The sequence below is a fragment of the Eucyclogobius newberryi genome, unplaced genomic scaffold (assembly GCF_026437365.1).
Source record: "Eucyclogobius newberryi isolate DKJ021-1_F unplaced genomic scaffold, fEucNew1.0.hap1 SCAF_17, whole genome shotgun sequence".
NCBI classification, from domain to species: Eukaryota; Metazoa; Chordata; class Actinopteri; order Gobiiformes; family Gobiidae; genus Eucyclogobius; species Eucyclogobius newberryi.
This window is the reverse complement of record NW_027315801.1, coordinates 13,941,150-13,958,963: the sequence shown is the minus strand read 5'-3', so window position 1 is coordinate 13,958,963 and position 17,814 is coordinate 13,941,150. Positions and strand designations below refer to the sequence as shown.

The 17,814-nt window shown below is 38.9% G+C and overlaps 1 protein-coding gene across 1 annotated transcript in view; it reads right to left on the bottom strand.

Moving 5' to 3' along the window:
• The window catches only part of plxna2 (plexin A2), a 312,486-nt gene that overhangs the window by 105,550 nt on the left and 189,122 nt on the right, over nucleotides 1-17,814 (bottom strand). The window contains exons 7-11 of the mRNA XM_072449250.1: nucleotides 16,172-16,325; nucleotides 9,552-9,648; nucleotides 5,870-5,984; nucleotides 2,654-2,854; nucleotides 949-1,045 (exon numbers count right to left, since the gene is read on the bottom strand). Of these exons, the coding sequence (XP_072305351.1) occupies nucleotides 949-1,045; nucleotides 2,654-2,854; nucleotides 5,870-5,984; nucleotides 9,552-9,648; nucleotides 16,172-16,325 (664 nt within the window). The remainder of the gene's footprint in view (nucleotides 1-948; nucleotides 1,046-2,653; nucleotides 2,855-5,869; nucleotides 5,985-9,551; nucleotides 9,649-16,171; nucleotides 16,326-17,814) is intronic.

Sequence of the window (17,814 nt, the reverse complement as noted above, 5' to 3'; positions counted from 1 at the left end):
TTCACATTTTCAAAGAATTCATTAAGTATGTGAGCCGTCAGAAATCAAACCTTCTGAAGGCTAAAGTAAAGTTAATGTGACAATAAAAAACACTTTTTATTATTGCAATAGATTGAATTGAATTTAAAAACTAAAAAAAAAAAATATTATTAATGTTTCATTTTTCTTTGATCACAATCATAAATCAACCAAATAATGTAATCATCTCTAACTGTTGTTTTAAAAAGAAACTTTAAACTTTAAAGCGTGTGTGTTTTCCGGTGGGAAGCTGCAGGCGGTCTGAGCTCTCACAAATGTAAAAATACACCTGTGTGTTTTGCGTGCTAATATACAGAGTGTGTGTGCGGAACGCCTGCTGAGACCAGACAATATTTGGGTGGCAGAGGAAGCTTTGACTAAATGTGTTTTCACTCGGCGCCGCAGACTTTGTGCTGCGCTGAATGTAAGAGCAAGACTGCAACTAATTCTACTGTCAAAAGTTATTGTGTCAAAGTGTTGGATTCGGGTCATGTTCACGCTAACTCTCACTGAAGCTAACTCTGGTGCTAAATGTGCTTCGTTTGTGGCTCTATCAAACAACACAAGCTGAATAACTGCCACACGACTTCATCAAAATCAGATATTAGTGAATTGTCTCAACCACAAGAAGTCAGCCACACACAATTTCAATATTCTAAGTGTAAAATATCGTATTTTTTTTTAAGAAACACCCTAATTTTTCCATTCTTGTTGGAATAGCGAGTCATTTGAATGTTGGTGTAGTTGAATTATTTCTCTCACCACTTCATCCATGCATTTTTAAAATATAATACCTAATTAGAAACAGTACAATCTTAATGAGACACAATTAAGAGTGAAAAATCCACTTTGATTATTCATGAGGGCAATCAGTTTTGAATGCTAATTGTCCCGTTGGTTTACACAGCTCCACACCCTTCTCTCTCTTACCTTGAATGTTCTCGGGATTATCAATAATAAAGTTGCCATTCCACACCACAGAGAAATCCACGGGCAGCTCACTGATCTTCATGCCCTCGTACAGATACTACGAGACGAGACAAGGAGAGATTAGTGAAAAGATGGAGCAAAAAAAGCAACACAAATCTACACTTTTTCATTGAATGCGTTCGAGAGCCCACAGAGCCTTTACAGAAGTACAATGTCCTCTCAAGGTAACTCAAAAGTGGCAAGAAAACACCTTAAAACAGAGAAATGCCAGTCCTGTGAAGAAGTAGTGTCCTTACGTGCCTCCTATGACCTTATTTCCTTTCCTTGCTCAAAGCCTGGATGTATGGTGTGTATGGATCTCCATGGAGACCGGAGCAGTGCTGAGTTCATCCTTGACTGGAGGGCAGGATAACTCTGTAACGTGATCATCATCCACAGAAGGAGGCACACTTTTCACAGCCTCATGTGTGCCACTGGGGGCGTGTCTTATTTTCATGACTCTTTGGAACTCAACACGGGGATAAACAGATTCAAACTATACTAAACACTGACTACTGATCACTCCTTATGAAAATGATCTAATTACTACTCTGATTACTTTATTTAAAAAGTAAATTACTGTCGTGATCACATGCAATGGTATTGATGTATTTATTTATTTATTTGTCTATGGGAGTTTTTTATTTATTTATAGGAGATCTTCTACTGAAAGTGTTTTTCAGACTTCCTATAAGTGATCTGTTCTTCTGTATCTACCTCTGTATCTACCTGCGTTGCACCAATGAAATTTCCCCATGTGGGACAATAAAGGAATATCTTATCTTATCTTATCTTAAGTTACTTTGAGAAAAAAGAAAACAATGCTTAAGAACACTCATTTAACTCATGGAATTGTCACAATTATGATTTTTTCTGATATTTAATTATAATTTCAAACAAACAGTCCATAAACCAAGTTGTATTTGTTTTGGTTCAGCTGATCTGCATCTGTCACCAACAGATGATGTTTACCTGTTTATCGAGGCCACTGCTGTTGTGGTTTTGGGCATTACACTTTAAATATGTTTTTGAATTGAATTAAATGATCTTTTTAATGTTTTATGAGACAGATCTATGAATTACACTTGAATTAACTGTATTGCACGACTACTGCTTTAGACTACTGCGTTACTAAAAGGTAATCTGATAACAATAATTCCTTACTTTGCTAATTCCTTACTGCCAAACAGAGGTTATAAGTGATAAAGTTCAATTTTCCAATGCCAAAGTGATGATTATGCACTCACTGTGTTTGTGACACTTCATATTCATGAGTTTCAACTCCCAGTTTATAAGTGACCTTTTGAGAACATTTTACCATTCCAAAGATGTAATATTTAGTTTTGAAATGTCAATTGCTATGGCAATGACGTTCATTTTTCAGACTGAAACCATTATATTGTGTTGTGCACTAACTGTGGAAGAAGTCATGCTGTCTCTGCTAAATGCTTTTGCTCACAGCAAAGACATTTCCTTAAGGCAATAACACATGATCTACTACAAGTATAATTATGGCACTATATATAACACTGTAAAACAATGTAACAATGTTAATGTGTAAGAAGAATATTCCTTTGGATTTGTCTGAACCTGAGACTGAACCTTAAAGCCATTTAAAGCAAGTATACTTCCTCCTGGTGTAGTATCTGTAGTATTGTGTTCATACCGAGCTGTTCTGGCACTGCACGCTGGAGGAGTTGAAGCGCAGGGCGGTGACTCTGTGGCTCACTCCCTGGATGCTCAGCACACACTCGTAGCCTCTCTGTCCAGACTGAGGCTGGGGCAGGTTCTTGGCCTTCAGGGTGATGGGCTTCACTTCTCCAGCCGGGATCAGGATGTCCTCCGAGCGCACCAGCTGGGGACAGTCCTGGAGACCACACAGAGAAACGTCATGAAGCCTTTGCATTTAAACATAAAGGTGTATCTACTATGATGTTACTATACTATATTATAAAAAGGTCCAGTGTGAGTAATGTGGGTCTGGTTCTGTCCTGTTCTAGTCCACATTTAGTACCGGGTCCACCACAGATTAGTCGCAATTTAGATTTCTTGATTGTGCAAGTGTGATCGCAGCTTAAGAGATAACATTTCCAACATTCCAAAGTGATTTAAATGTAGAAAAAGCACAATATACTTCAACAAACAATGATAAACGGGTATAATGTGTATAAATATAGTCGTTTCCAGTGTATACAACAGTTTAACATCTAACTACCTCTTTATAATCCAAATGTTCTATAAATACGTCATATTGTGTGAGTTAGATGAGGGTAAAAAGTAAGTTTGCATAAAAACACCGCTTGTTCGACCTTGGAAAGCGGACAGTCGCCAGCACGTTGACCAAATTCTAAGTGACATGGTGTGAAGAGTTTTAAAAGCAGCTATTTAAATCAGGGACGTTTGAGATGGAGCCGGGCCGAGCGATTGTGCTGCCACACTTTAAACTTGGCAGATAATAGACTGCTAATTGCAACAGCGAAGAACAAAAGCAGCAATAGGACAGAGAGGAGTGGTTTTGGATGTGTGCGGACGTGGCCCGAGGACGGCCCGGGGCAGGAGCGCACAACGAGAGGAGCAACGTGAACCGACAGCAGAGAACAACGCTCCAATGCAGTTATTTATACTGTATACTTCATGTTTTTAAGAAGGATTAGGATGGTTTTATATTTTATTTCAACTAGTAATAGCTTTGAAGTCATATTTGTAGTAGCAGTGCCAGTAGTAGCAGTAGTAGTGGTAGTAGTAGTAGTAGTAGTAGTAGTAGTAGTAGTTGTAGTAGTAGAAAAGAAAACGTTATAGCAAAAGCTGTATTATTAGAAGAAGTAGAAGTAGTAGTAGTAGCAGTAGAGCTAGCGGTAGCAGAGGTAGTAGTAGTAGTAGTAGTAGTAGTAGTAGTAGTAGTGGTAGGTGGCAGTAGAAGTAGTAGATGTAGCAGTAGTAGAAGTAAAAGTAGTGGTAGTAGTAGTAGTAGTAGTTGTAGTAGTAGAAAAGAAAACGTTATAGCAAAAGCTGTATTATTAGAAGAAGTAGAAGTAGTAGTAGTAGCAGTAGAGCTAGCGGTAGCAGAGGTAGTATCAGAGGTAGTAGTAGTAGTAGTCGTTGTTATAGTAGTAGTAGAAGTAGTAGTAGAAGTAGAAGTAGTAGTAGTAGCAGCAGCAGTAGTAGTAGTAGTAGTAGTAGTAGTAGTAGTAGTAGTAGTAGTAGTAGTTGTAGTAGTGTGTGGTAGTAGAAGTAGTAGATGTAGCAGTAGTAGAAGTAAATTTAGTAGTGAAAGTAAAAATAGATGTAGTAGGAGTAGTAGTGGTTGTGGTAGTAATAGAAGTTGTAGGAGTAGAAAAGAAAAAGTAGTAGCAAAAGCAGTAGTATTAGAAGAAGTAGTAGTAGTAAAAGTAGTAGTAGTAGTAGTAGTAGAGCTAGCGGTAGCAGAGGTAGTATCAGAGGTAGTAGTAGTAGTAAGTCATAGTAGCAGTAGCAGTAGTCGGCATTGTTGTAGTAGTAGTAGTAGTAGTAGAAGTAGTAGTAGTAGGAGTAGTAGTAGTAGTAGAGCTAGCAGTAGCAGTATCAGAGGTAGTGGTAGTAGTAAGCAGCAGTAGTAGTAGTAGTAGTAGTAGTAGTAGAGCTAGCAGTAGTAGTATCAGAGGTAGTGGTAGTAGTAAGCAGCAGTAGTAGTAGTAGTAGTAGTAGTAGTAGTAGTAGTAGTAGTAGTAGAGCTAGCAGTAGTAGTATCAGAGGTAGTGGTAGTAGTAAGCAGCAGTAGTAGTAGTAGTAGTAGTAGTAGTAGTCGTTGTTGTTATAGTAGTAGAGGTAGCAAGAGTAGTAGTAGTAGAAGTAAAATTAGTAGCAGCAGTAGTAGCAGTAGTAGTAATAGAAGTACAAATTGTAGTTAAAGTATTAGAAGTAGTAGTAGTAGAGGTAGCTGTAGTAATAGTAGTAGTCATAGTAGTAGTAGAGGTAATCGTAGTAGTAGTAATAATAGATAATGTCTTCACTCAAAATGTTGGGTTTCAATCCTTGTGATTCACTGTGAGACCGGGTCAAATGACTTACTCCAATTACGAGGGTCAGTCAATTTCTGTTATACATTTGGTCATTTGTAAAATATTCTAGCTTTGAAGAAAACTGATTAGAGTATTAGTATTAGAGTATTCCATGCTTAGCTAGAAATACTGCAACTGAAATCTGCATCTGTCTAATATGTATTTATTCACTTGTGCTTCTTGGTGATGATAACTGACCCTGACCATGTTTCCACGTTCTAATCATCCAACTCCGTCATACATATTAATGACATATGATACATATTAATGCATTTTGACATCAGAAAAACAATGTCGAATACTTGATGATCAGGTTAATAATCAAGCGCCCACATTTATTATTCACGTAGGCAATCACTTCCGCATGCGTGCCTTTTCACCTTTTCTACACTTATTTTACACATTATTCTTGTCTATTTAAGAACATACTGATGTCACAGAGATTTAACCTGAACCCGCCCTGCTTTGTTTAGCCTAGTTCTTCGTCTTAATTCCTCCAAGGTTTCAGCAGCTTGTTGTAAACAGGAGGTAGATTGTGTGTTGTTTTGCTGCTGGTCTCGTATCGGATCGTTCCAAGTCTCTGCAATTTGCCTTACATACTTTTGAGCTGGTTTAGTATTATTTTGTTTTTATTCCATCCTGATTTCATATTCATCAGTATTTTTGCATTGGTAAAATAAAATAGGTAAATATATAAATTTTATCACAGGGTTTGCGTAATTTTCTTCTATGAAATGTATTTATTCTTGCACGTGATGGCACATTTAATGTAACGAAAGCAGTGTATAGAAGTTGATTCCACATAATCCGTCTTAATGAGGCGGTTGTTGTGTGTTTGTACTGACCTCTGAGGCGTTGACCCTCCCCTCCTGGAAAGAGCAGCTGGACGGGTCGTGGGTGCACAGGTTTCGATACTTGCACCAGTGGCACCGGAAGGCGCTGTTCACACACGACAAGCACCTGCAGAACAAGCACAACACAAATGTAACAGAAATGTATGCAGATTTAGCCTTTTATATGGACAAAATGGGATCGAGAGTGCCAAAAAATGTGAAGAGTGGGGCGTGACACAAAGGAAATGAGTTCAGATCCCGAGTGGTACCGGCTGTTGTGCTGCCCCCCGCAGGAGGTTGGCACTGGACCCCAAAAACTGATGGGCCCGTTTTAATGGATGCAGACATGTATTGTGGTTGTATATTAATGCAGTGTGTTGATTGTGTGTGTTCAAGTTTCATCCGTCTCATTTGTCTGAAATCCAAAATAAGCAGTTGGTTTGACCTGTGTTAGGTGCTAGTACTTGTAAGTGTATAAAATATACAGCGTTGAAGGCTTTACTACAGCCTCCAATGACTCTTTCTGAAGTTCTTTTTGAATTAAACAAATACATCACAGCCCTGAGGGGGTCTGGGGGGCCTCCACCAAAGAAGCCTTTAACAAATAGTAAAAAATACTATTCGAAATACTAATAATGAAGCTGTGTGTCATGTGTGCATTGTGTGAGTGTGTATAATGTGTGCGCGTGTGTGTGTGTGTGTGTGTGTGTGTTTGCATAATGTGTTCGTATGTGTGTGTGTACGTGTGTGTGAGAGTGTGTATAATGTGTGTGTGTGTCCTGTGTGTGTGTCCGGTGTGTGTGTGTGTGTGTGTGTGTGTGTGGCCAAGGAAACAAGGGTAAAAACAGAGTACAAATGTGGATGATGAGGACGAACAGACACTTGTTTCTGTAATTAGCATTAGTCTTGTATTGTTCACGAGTGGAGTCATTACAGGAGGTGTCTGTGTCTGTGAGAGCGGCTTTGTGTGCTTTGTAGATGCACGGCTTTAGGTACAGGCCAGATGTATAGAATTACTATCACATTTCAATAAAAAACACATTTATGATTCAGAAATGTCTCAAATGTAAATAAATCCAAGTCATTAAAATGTGTAATATGTATTTGTCTGGTGTCAGGCCCGGCAGCTGCTGGTGGAGATGTCATTGCTTTGCATAGTATGTTTCACAGTCTGGCATTAAAGTAGAATGTATTCAATCGCAGGTGCTGTTATAGCTTAAAAAAGCTATAACATGGCCTGGTGGCGCCTGTCTCCATGGAGATAGTTTAATACCATACTGTGGAACATTCTAGGCAAAGCAATAGAATCTCGTTGCAAAGTTACAAAGTGAACCTTTTAAAGCATTGATAATATATTAAACCCTAATCTTTTGTTTTGTTTTCAAATTATAATAGTGTTAACATTATTATTTTTTTACGACTTTATGATAACTTAACAAAGCATGAACAACGACTTCATTCATAATGAAAAAATGTATTTATTAAGAACAATTCAGGCTTAGTAACTACTAAATTAAGGGGTTAGGATTCAGGGTTAGTGTATTAATTGAGTAGCTTTATTCTTATCCAACTATTTGTTCATTATGAATTAAGGCTTTGTTCATGGTTCATTAAGGCTGATAAAAGTGTAGCTATTGTAAAGTGTTACAGCAAAATGTACATTTGTGTAATTTGCACCCTTAGGTTAAATTAGTTAATTGTATTGCATTGTTCTGGAGTAAAAGGTTGGTTCAAAACAACATTTGGCTCTTACTCATATGTACAAGCAGAATTTGGAAAGCAGATTCATCATATTTCTGCCAGTTGCTATAAGCATTTGTGTCAGTGCTTTTACTCACTCACTCACACACCTGGCAACGCACGGCTGTCTCATGTCACGCTTCTTCATGATGGTAACTTTGCATTTTATATTCACGCCACAATCTTTTCCATGTAAAGGCCTCGCATCTTCTCTCAGCTATTGACACAACGCTGCATATTCCAAACAATTAGGAGACACTGTTTTGCCCTGTTCATTATTTAATAGCTCTGAGTTATGCAGTTCTGTCATAGTGAAATATTCATCGGTGCAAAAGAGTCTCCGCAGAGAGTGGAGTTCTTCCCCCTTGAGGCTCGTGCAGAGTTTGTGTGCGAGACAATGCCCTTTTCAGCTCAATGTGCACTTGCATGTTTGCCCATTACATGAACTGATCACTGAGATGATAATTGCCTTTTGTGTTGCTCAGCACGCTTAACAGCTGTCAGTCTTGTAGAGCTACAGGGCAGTGGTTCTGGGGACCATAAAGGGACCATAAAGGGACCATAAAGGGACCATAAAGGGACCATAAAGGGACCAGAGGTGGTACTTCTTCATTTTGGAATCCTTTATTCTAGTTCCAACTTGAATGACTTCCTCATTAGTAAAGCTTAGGCTTGTTTTAGTCTTAGACTATGCACGATTAGACCTGCTTTACATCACTTGCATTAGAGAGATTCCTTTAAACTGGTTTAGTCCCATTCAATATTTGAGTTGGTTTGGATCTCGGATTTCTACTTGTGACGTCACAAATCTATTTTCTGGGGCTCAGAGAGGCTCATTAACAGGATTAATGCAAAATACTCCACGTATGTTTTAGATGACAATGTTATAGCATAGTTCAAGCTTTAAAAAGTACATTTAGCCTAAACTTAAGTGTCCTTTACTTATACATTTTTGTCCGTTTGAAACCATGCAGCCGCGAATGGCATCCCGGGTTATGTTGCAGTTGCAGTCAAAAACAATAGAAGCGTATAATTCTGCAGGTAGTACTTGGCATATTATACTGCTACAGGGCACAGGTGAGCAAGCTTTTATCTCACACAGAAAGCAGTTGCCTCAGCTTCGGCTTGGCTGTAACATCAGGGGAATGCTAAAGGATATTACAAAGTGCTGCGGTACAGACACTCCTCCTCCTCGGTTGGAATCCAGCCTTCAGAGCTGTGATATGTGACGCACAGGAAGGAGCTCACCACAGGCAGGAGGCCATCTTCAATTGTACAGGTGGAGGAGGAGGTGTGAAGCAAAGTGTCAGTTATTTTTCGACCAGATAATGAGTCAAGATAAAGATTTAGCTCCAATTAAAACAGATAATAACACAATGGTTTGTAGTCTCTATTTAGGCACAGTTCAGATGTGACACTGGACACTGTTTTGTAGAATTTATACCTGTGTGCACTTGATATTTCTTGCTAGATATTCGTTGAGAGTACTTAAAATAGATGTAATGACACTAATCAATAGTTGGTGTAATCCCATGATTGTCTTAGCTCCGAAACATTTCAATTATTAGTGAAAATAACCCAACAAAGAGAATCCAAATCTCAAAAATACCGCATCATTATTGCAATGACTTATACATCGATATTGCTCAACTCTATAGCTTGTTAGAACGGCCGAGTATTTGATCACAAACAGAAGTTATAATCAGGACGACGGCAGTGAGTGTTCCCGTTCCTGTATTCAGGCGCTCGAGTTACGCAAAGTTATTTTTAGGAAGCTTCAGGGCGCCTAAGGTTGAGGACAAGTTGTAACTAATTCTCCCAGGATCGATGCAGCGGTTTGGGGCGGAGGGCCGTGTCTGTAACTGGGATGAATGAGCGTGGAGGACAGAGAGAATGGAGAGAATGGAGAGAATGGAGAGAGAGAGAGGGAAGAGATGGATAGAGAGATACTTACAGTTGGTGCACGCTGCAGTTGTAAAATTTCACTTCGGTGCTGATCAGCATCTGCCCCGTCTCCTTAGAGTTCAGACGCAGTTCTACTCCGGACCAGTCTGCGGGGACGGAAAAGGAGAGAAATCGATAAGGTGACTAAAGTTGTATGATATTGTGGCATGATAGTCAACTTCAGGGGCTCTTGGTAGGATTTTGGGGGGCCGGAGGCAAAAAAGGCTCACACGGGGCCCCGTTTTATAGAAAAGAATGTACTACGTAAAAGTGCCATATGTCCGAACAACAGGGAACAGTTTTTGTGTTGTGTGGAATAATATGAAGACCCAAACAATGTCGAAATATTTATCAGCGCATGAAAGGTGTAAGGAAAAGTACCAAGCAGATGAAATTGTGTAGTTGAAGTTGAACTGGATGAATTGGAATATTTGAGAAAAGTACTTGAGCCCCTTCCTTTCTGGACACTTATACTGTTTGGGAGCTACTCGTGGTTGCTTGCAACATAGGAGCGGATTCATATTTCCCCTCAATGTATTATATATATACTTTTTCTAGGCATGTTTTATGTATCATACAGTCAGATTAAAGATTCATTATTTCACTCATTTATTCTGGGCCCGTCAGTTAAACACACCTTTTCCTCCCTCTTTTTCAACGCAATTACAATACAATCATAATTCGAGATGACAAACAAACATCTGGTGATTAAATAGAGCAAATAAACACATATATGGACAAAAGCTTTACCCTTTATTTCACTTTTTGTCTATGCATTGCTAGCACCTAAACAATTGCTCATACTGTTAACCTTTTATAATATTTGATTAACATTTTATATTCGGTCAGGCGCAGTACCTAAAGTGACTGTAGTGAGCCATGTTTGTGTGAAAGAAAACTCCATGACACATCAAGAAGGCTTGTTTGTACTGGGAATCAGATCACCAAATGCCAAGTCAGTACCTCAGTATGAACGCGCACAAACTTCTGTTGAATGTAAATACAGCTCATTTACATGTATATAGGTCAGAGACAGTACAGTAAACATACACATCACCGCGTACTCTGACAGGACTGCGCTTTCCTCTCGCTTTGGTTGACTACAGAGCCGCTTTACAGGGCTTGGCGCAAAAACAGCCTCTCGTCCCTCCCACAGGACTCCAGGCTCCATAAATAAGTGTAGCTGTATATGCATGAGATGAGTGAGTGCATTTCAGATGACATGCAGCGCGTGGGCGTCCAGAATGACCCTTTCTGCCCCGTTCTCGGCGCAGCACCTGTTGGAAATCAGTTCTGCTGCTCATAAGTCTGCAATAACACACAGAGATGGAATAACAGAGTGGTCAGAGCAATGGATGGAATGGTAAGTCAGTAGGAAATAGGCCTGTCACAATGACCAAAGCTAATATCATGATAACATGTCATATTGAAACTACTTTATGCCACTGGCAGTGACCCAAAAATCACCAAAAACCTTAATCCAAAAGAAAGTAGTGAAAAGCATGAAAAAGCACAGCTGAATGAAACACTTAAATGGGGCAGTATCATTTACAAGTCGTATTATTCTACCTTATCTTGTAGATTTTTACTGGCTAATCACCACCAGGGGGCACTCTAGCAGGAAGCGCAAGCATTTTATACACTATAGAAGACAACGACAGTGGACAGTGGTCCCTGTCATTACACTCAGACTCATATTCACAGAATAATGAGTCTAATGAGGAAGTGAATCTAGATGCTGCGAAGCGCAAGGGCACATGAGGAGCGCGGACATGCAATATATGACGGTCTGCAGTTTAGAACCAGGTAAATCAGCTCACAGAGAGCAATCAATGACAGAGGGACAGTAGGGACAGCTCAGAAGTGTTTTCTGTTTGATAAGCTTTAAAATGCTAGAAATGAGTCTAATTAGACCTGCAGGGTTCGCAGGTGTGCCGCGAGGACCAGAGTTCAAAAGACAACCGGCGAATCACTACCCTGTACTATAGTTATGTGTAAATATCTCATGTTATAACGAGGGCACCTGCAGCTTATGGTCAGGTACAATTTGTGATTTCTTTCTTTTACAAATAATATATTTTGTAAGATTGCTAAATACATAGTAGTTGTAACAATTAAAGAGAGCATTTATTATATTAACTGGAAATTGGTAGACAATGTTTTCATCTGGACATTGATCATAACGTTTCGACTTCTATCCAAATGATGACCAACCTTGTTTGTCATGACTCCTGGATGAATGAGGGATGACAGCGACTTGTTGCATTCCGAGGATCAATACAATAATACAATGAGCAAAAGTAACCAAATATACAAATGCTAAACAAAGTGCAGCTTCCCTTTTTTGTGTGTACGTCTTCTTGAAAATGACATAACCACCAATTACAGCGGCTGCACCTTGGGAATAACCATCTCCAGACTTCTGCTCCATCTTTATCTTTATCTTTATCCCTCCCACGGACTCATACCTGACTGGTTACAGAACATCGGCCTCTACGGACCCCTCATAAACACTCCCCCTTCCACTTCCATTCTACTGAAGAAAGTGCGTGTTCATTTATAACACATCAGTAGAGTCATTTTCGTCCCTCGCCTCGCCTTCACTCTTGATTTGGCCAACCATCTTGTTACCCTTAATGTCCACCTCTGATCGAATTCAACCGCTATCTCCAGGTCATCGCCAGCAGCAGCCGCCAAATCAATGCATGTAAAAGACAAACAGCTGTTTCAAAAGGTGCTTTAAGATGGAGTATACAGATGGGGGGAAGCCTTAGGGAGACGACTAAAGGTGAAAATACACACGTCCAAAACATGTGGAGGGAGATATTGGGCGTAATGGAAAGCAGATGGATGTAAGGAGAGGTTACAAAGGGGGCTGGCTGACATTTACCTGGGGGAGGACATTCATATTAGATGCAGCAGCAAAACCCCCCATGGGAGAGCCGGGCAAACAACGCTGTCATTTACTCAGTCAGAAGCACAGATTACCAAGACCCCAAACACACACCCACACACACGCACACACACACGCACACGCACACACACACGCACACCCACACACACACATAGCAAAGGAAATACAAGCCTTTGTTCAAAGACTGCACTCAAGACATCTGGAGATTTCATACCAAGCTATGATAAATAGAAAGGAGGGTATTGTTCAAAGGGGAAACTGTCCCAAGGCACAATGGACCTCTTTACCTGTAGAACTGAAGGGAGAAAACTCAAAGACTTTTTATATTCGAGATCAGATGTGTAGCCATCCTTGACACGTTTTAGTTTTATTTATTTACTCATTATTGCTGTATTGCAAAAATGTGATGATGATGATGACAAATGAACAAAATCCGCATACATCTTTGTCTAATCTGATGTTCGTTCATATTATTCTTGTATTTCTAATCAGGCTACTTCAACAGCCACTGAGCTCCTGGGACTTACAAATGGAAATGTGGAAATCATTGCATATTAACTCTGAAATTACATTAATTAAATTGCATCTATCGGCAAATGAAATGTTTTCAATTCAACCAATAACCTTCCGGATATGAGGAAGACTGCTCGACTGCCCGAGACATTCGCACCACTTTGTATGAATAGTTCAAAAGAGGAGTAGCTGGTGCTTCAAGGTACAATGTTACTTTAATCATTAATGTGTACCCCTTAGATATTTTTTGCAGTAAACTTTTCTTTTTAGACTGGCAAAAACCTACAAAACCAACATCTGAATCATAAACTACATAAATAATCACTGTCAATCAATTCCTAGATAAAATGTAGGTATCACTACTTTTCCCATGTTAATATATTCTTAAACGTGTGCTATAGTGATCAGATTGGGCCATATATTCTTAATATCAGAGTGGGGAAGAATATTTTGAGAATGCATTTACTGTTACTGAATACCTGCATTAATACATGTAAGTATTTAGCAACAAATTCTGTTACATGGTACAATCAGAATAATATATTTCATATACCGTATTTTTCGGACTTTGAGTCGCACTGGAGTATAAGTCGCACCAGCCAAAATTATGCATAATAGAGAAGAAAAAACTGGAGTGCTCTTCACACTGGAGTATGAAATGCGTTTGCAAGTGTGAAAATAACAAATAATATGACAAATAAGTTGCTCCGGAGTATAAGTATAAAAGTATAAGTCGCACCCTGGCCAAAACTATTGAAAAAGGTGCAACTTATAGTCTAGAAAATACAATATTTTTTATGTTGAATTGTGTTTCAATATAGTGTACAAACATGACCAAAGGATTAAAATATTGTTTGCTTTTATAGTTTTTTATGCTTTTATTTATCATTCATTGGAGGAGGAAAAAATACTCAAACACTCACCACAAAAGCCCCATTTTCTCTTTTTTTTTTCTTAAAGTTGTGAAGTTCAATTAAATAAAATTCACTCCGACAAAACAATACATTATATGAAGCATGATGAAGTCCTAGTCTAATTAAAAATGTCCCTTCACCAAGAGAAAAACTAAATCACAACTGACCGACTCTCTCTCTAGTTTAAAGCCTAAATTGATGAAGTACTGCCATGTATTTCTTAAATTTGAGAAAAGTAGCTGTGAATACCACCCAAAGAAAGAAAGAGTAACTGTACAGCAATACTTCCACTCAAACTTAGTATTCTGATTTAGGTATTTCCAGTACAAATATTAAGTTATGTCCCAACCTGCTTATTATGAGCACACTTTATCGAACAAAAACATGAATAAAATAAGTCCGAATTGTCCAATAACTCTGGCTTATGGAGCTGGAGGAGCCGCTGGGAGCTTCAGGCAAACAGCAGTGCCATTTACCCATTCAGAATCATGGATTACCAGCTCCCAAAGCGCACACACATAGAACACAACTCATCTATTATTCAGGCTGTTTGCTATTGTCACCCTGCAGCCATCTCCCAGCTCAGACAACAGGTGTTAGTATTCATAATGATATATATGTTTGCAAATAAACGGATGGCACAGTGACGCCGCCGCTAAATTTATGGAAATATGCTGCAGGGATAAAATAAAAGGTCATGGTATTTCAATATGAGGGATTATTTTATTTCTTGGGCTTCAAAATATTAATTTCATGTGGATATTTATTGTCGAGCATATTTAAAGTGTTGTTTGCAAACCTGCAGAGGCAACACAATTATTATATAGACCGTATAGATGTCATTTTAATTGAGGCTATTATTGTGAAGGCCAAAACCATTATATAGGTCCAGTTCTCAGGTTATTCATTACTCAGTTCAGAATTCTCTCAACTATGAATCCTCTAGGAGTTTATTCATTTGTGTACTATGAACAAAAACCTATGCTTTTTAAACATATTTCATATATATATATCACAATCGCAATACTTTCACCAAGTCACTAGTGTGAAAAGCACAAACAATATCAGAATAAAGCATATTAAGTACGGCCTTGCTAAGTGCCCACCACCGTCAATGAAATGGGGTTTATTTTGCACCCTATAATTGAGTTTGAAGCTATAATTGAGTTTGAAGCAGTTTTCAAAATGAACTGTAAAATGTATTATAGAGGATGTTTTCTATTCAAATACTATTGAATTCCCGAGTACCAGTACCTTTTGGTTGGGAAACACAGATGTAGTTCATAATACCTTGTCCTTATCCTTATCCATACTTCTATGTCTTGGTTAGAGACTTTGTAAAATGAAAACCACTTTCAAACCAGAAGACGTCTCATTGATTGCTGCATCTCAATTCTGTTTGCCCGGCTGGACATCCACATTGGAGCACTGCCCACTGTTTCAACCCAATCCAAGTGCTTAATGGTCAGCAGGTCAGGCAGAGAGAGCCAGAGGACCCCGACCTGACTAGCACCTGCTCTGATGGACCATGCTCTTTTCCATGGAACCCTTGACAGGCAAAGGGCTTCTGTTGTAATGGTTATAATGGTGTGACTGTGAGTGGTTTGCGTGGATCAATAAAGATGTTTTGAAGATGTCAAGGACAGAGAATCTAAAGGATTTAATGACATTTTGGGTTTGAGTTTTACAAAATGATGGCTTTAAAAAATAAAAAATAAAACTCTTTTCAATGGTATGCTGTGTTTATCATGACTATATAACACCAGAAATAGGCAACAGCATGCAGTGACATCTTCAAAATGGCGGTGACAACAAATAAGTTATGTACCTGAAACCCATGCATAGAAAGCAGACTGGATTATTCAGTATTTTGCCTCAAATGGCAGACTTTTGACCGTGGCGTATTTAATGGAATGCTGAAGATCTGTGTATATGGCTAAAGGTAATGCCAATACACTTGAGGAATATATTTGTATATAGTAGTTCATTTCAATACGAAAGAAGGGCTCAATACTCAATATCTATTTTCATACAACAATGGCAACAAAACCCACATTTTTAGACAATATAATGTAATTTTCTACTTAATATTACAGGAGTTTCTACAGTATTTCAATGCAGTCTTTTACTAGTCCTGATATGGATCAATATTATTCTAAAACCAATCAGGAAATGTCAAGATTTTGTGTTTTTTTCAGTATCAATACTAGTTTTAGTATCAATTAGTATCTGGGTACCACAACTACATGAAAGTCACATCATCACAGCGCTGGTTATAGAGAGTCTTACCTTGGTCTGTGGGGATGAGGGGCACGTCTTTAGCCGCGGGGGACACACACAGGATCTGGTTGCCGTTGACCTTGCCCTCCACCTCGGTCAGGTTGCCAAAGGAGCAGGTGATGCCCGCAGAGAGATCTGGAACATCGCTCACCTTCACCAAGAGCTGTAAATAAGCCACAGGACGACAATATGCCTTTTTTATCATGGCCTTCAATTATTTATAGATGGATATAAACTAAGGTATAAAGCTGACACGGTCTTATTGAAGAGTACAAATCATTCAGTTATCTCCAAAAGAGTTTAGGGAGGTGAAATGGTTTGGGGATTAATGTTGTTACTTTTCATAATAATATGTTTATTGTAGTTCTAACAGAATTATCTTTGGACATGATACAAGAAGAAAATTAGTTCTTCAATAATTTCCCTTGGGAATAAATACACTTTGTCTATTTGTAACCCACAATTTTTACACCAAAATTAGCATATTCTGTAAATTTACACCATTCTTTATATACTATATCTTTTACCTACATTTCTAATCATACAATGTAGAAGCCCAACCATATGTTTCGATACCGAGTGGATGACATGACATTTAACTATGATTCCAAAGTTTATCCTGCAATTTCTTTCTTTGCTTGCTTAACACACATCGAAACACTTCAAAGTCAAATTGCAGTTCTATACAGGAAGTAGCTAACCACATCAGCTTCTCTGGCCTAGCGCATTAGCGTGCATATAGCCACACACTAACTGTTTGAAGCCGCCCTCCAGAGAGCGGTGACACTAAAGACTGGAGCCTTCAGCTGCACTGCCTATAAATACATGCATTCTGCGTGCTATCCTCGTTCTCACTCGCCTGGATAATTATCACCGTGCATTTCTCAGCTTTCTGCCATTAGCTGTTATTTTTGGGGTCCGTAGCCATTTGAAGTCTCACTCTTTGTTTTATCTGCCTTTCTCAAAACACTGCGGGGCTGGTGGGACATCGAGACGCTTAACTGTTGCAGTCTTGCTTATTAGCCCCGTATACTCATTCAGACCAAAATCCCTTTTTTTGTGTCTCCTGTTTTAGGTTGTTTGTGTTGCTCAACGCCGAGGTGTGCTGCAGAGGGGGCTTGATTACGGCAATCACAGCAATCATTGTCCTTTGTTCGAGTCACGTTTCTCTGAGTAACCTCTCACATTAATTAGCTCTTTGGAAACTGTCACAAACACACAACGAAATACACACAAAAACATTCTTGTCACACATGTTGTTGTATTGCTCCTCTTACCACAAAATGGCGTTGCTGGCAGGATTTTGGGACCAATTAGTATTTTTTGTTTTTTAAATAAAGGTGTGCTGGTTGTTCAGATTTCTTCCAAGCTGTCATGGAGATTGCAATTAGTAAACGCTGAATGTGTGTTAAATTTAGGAGGTGGAATGAGCTTGTGACTGGTCAGGCTGACGTGGAAACATAATGTAACCTTTGGATTTTAATTTAGGAAAATGCTATAGCTAGAACCTTTTGTGAACGTCTGGAATGTAGTTGGGCAATCTATAATGTACTAATTTGTACTTAATATGTTTTTATACTAAAAACAAATCAACACAGTTGTTCAGTCAAAGATGTTGTCAACAAGACACGTTTCTGATACGTTTCTTTCTT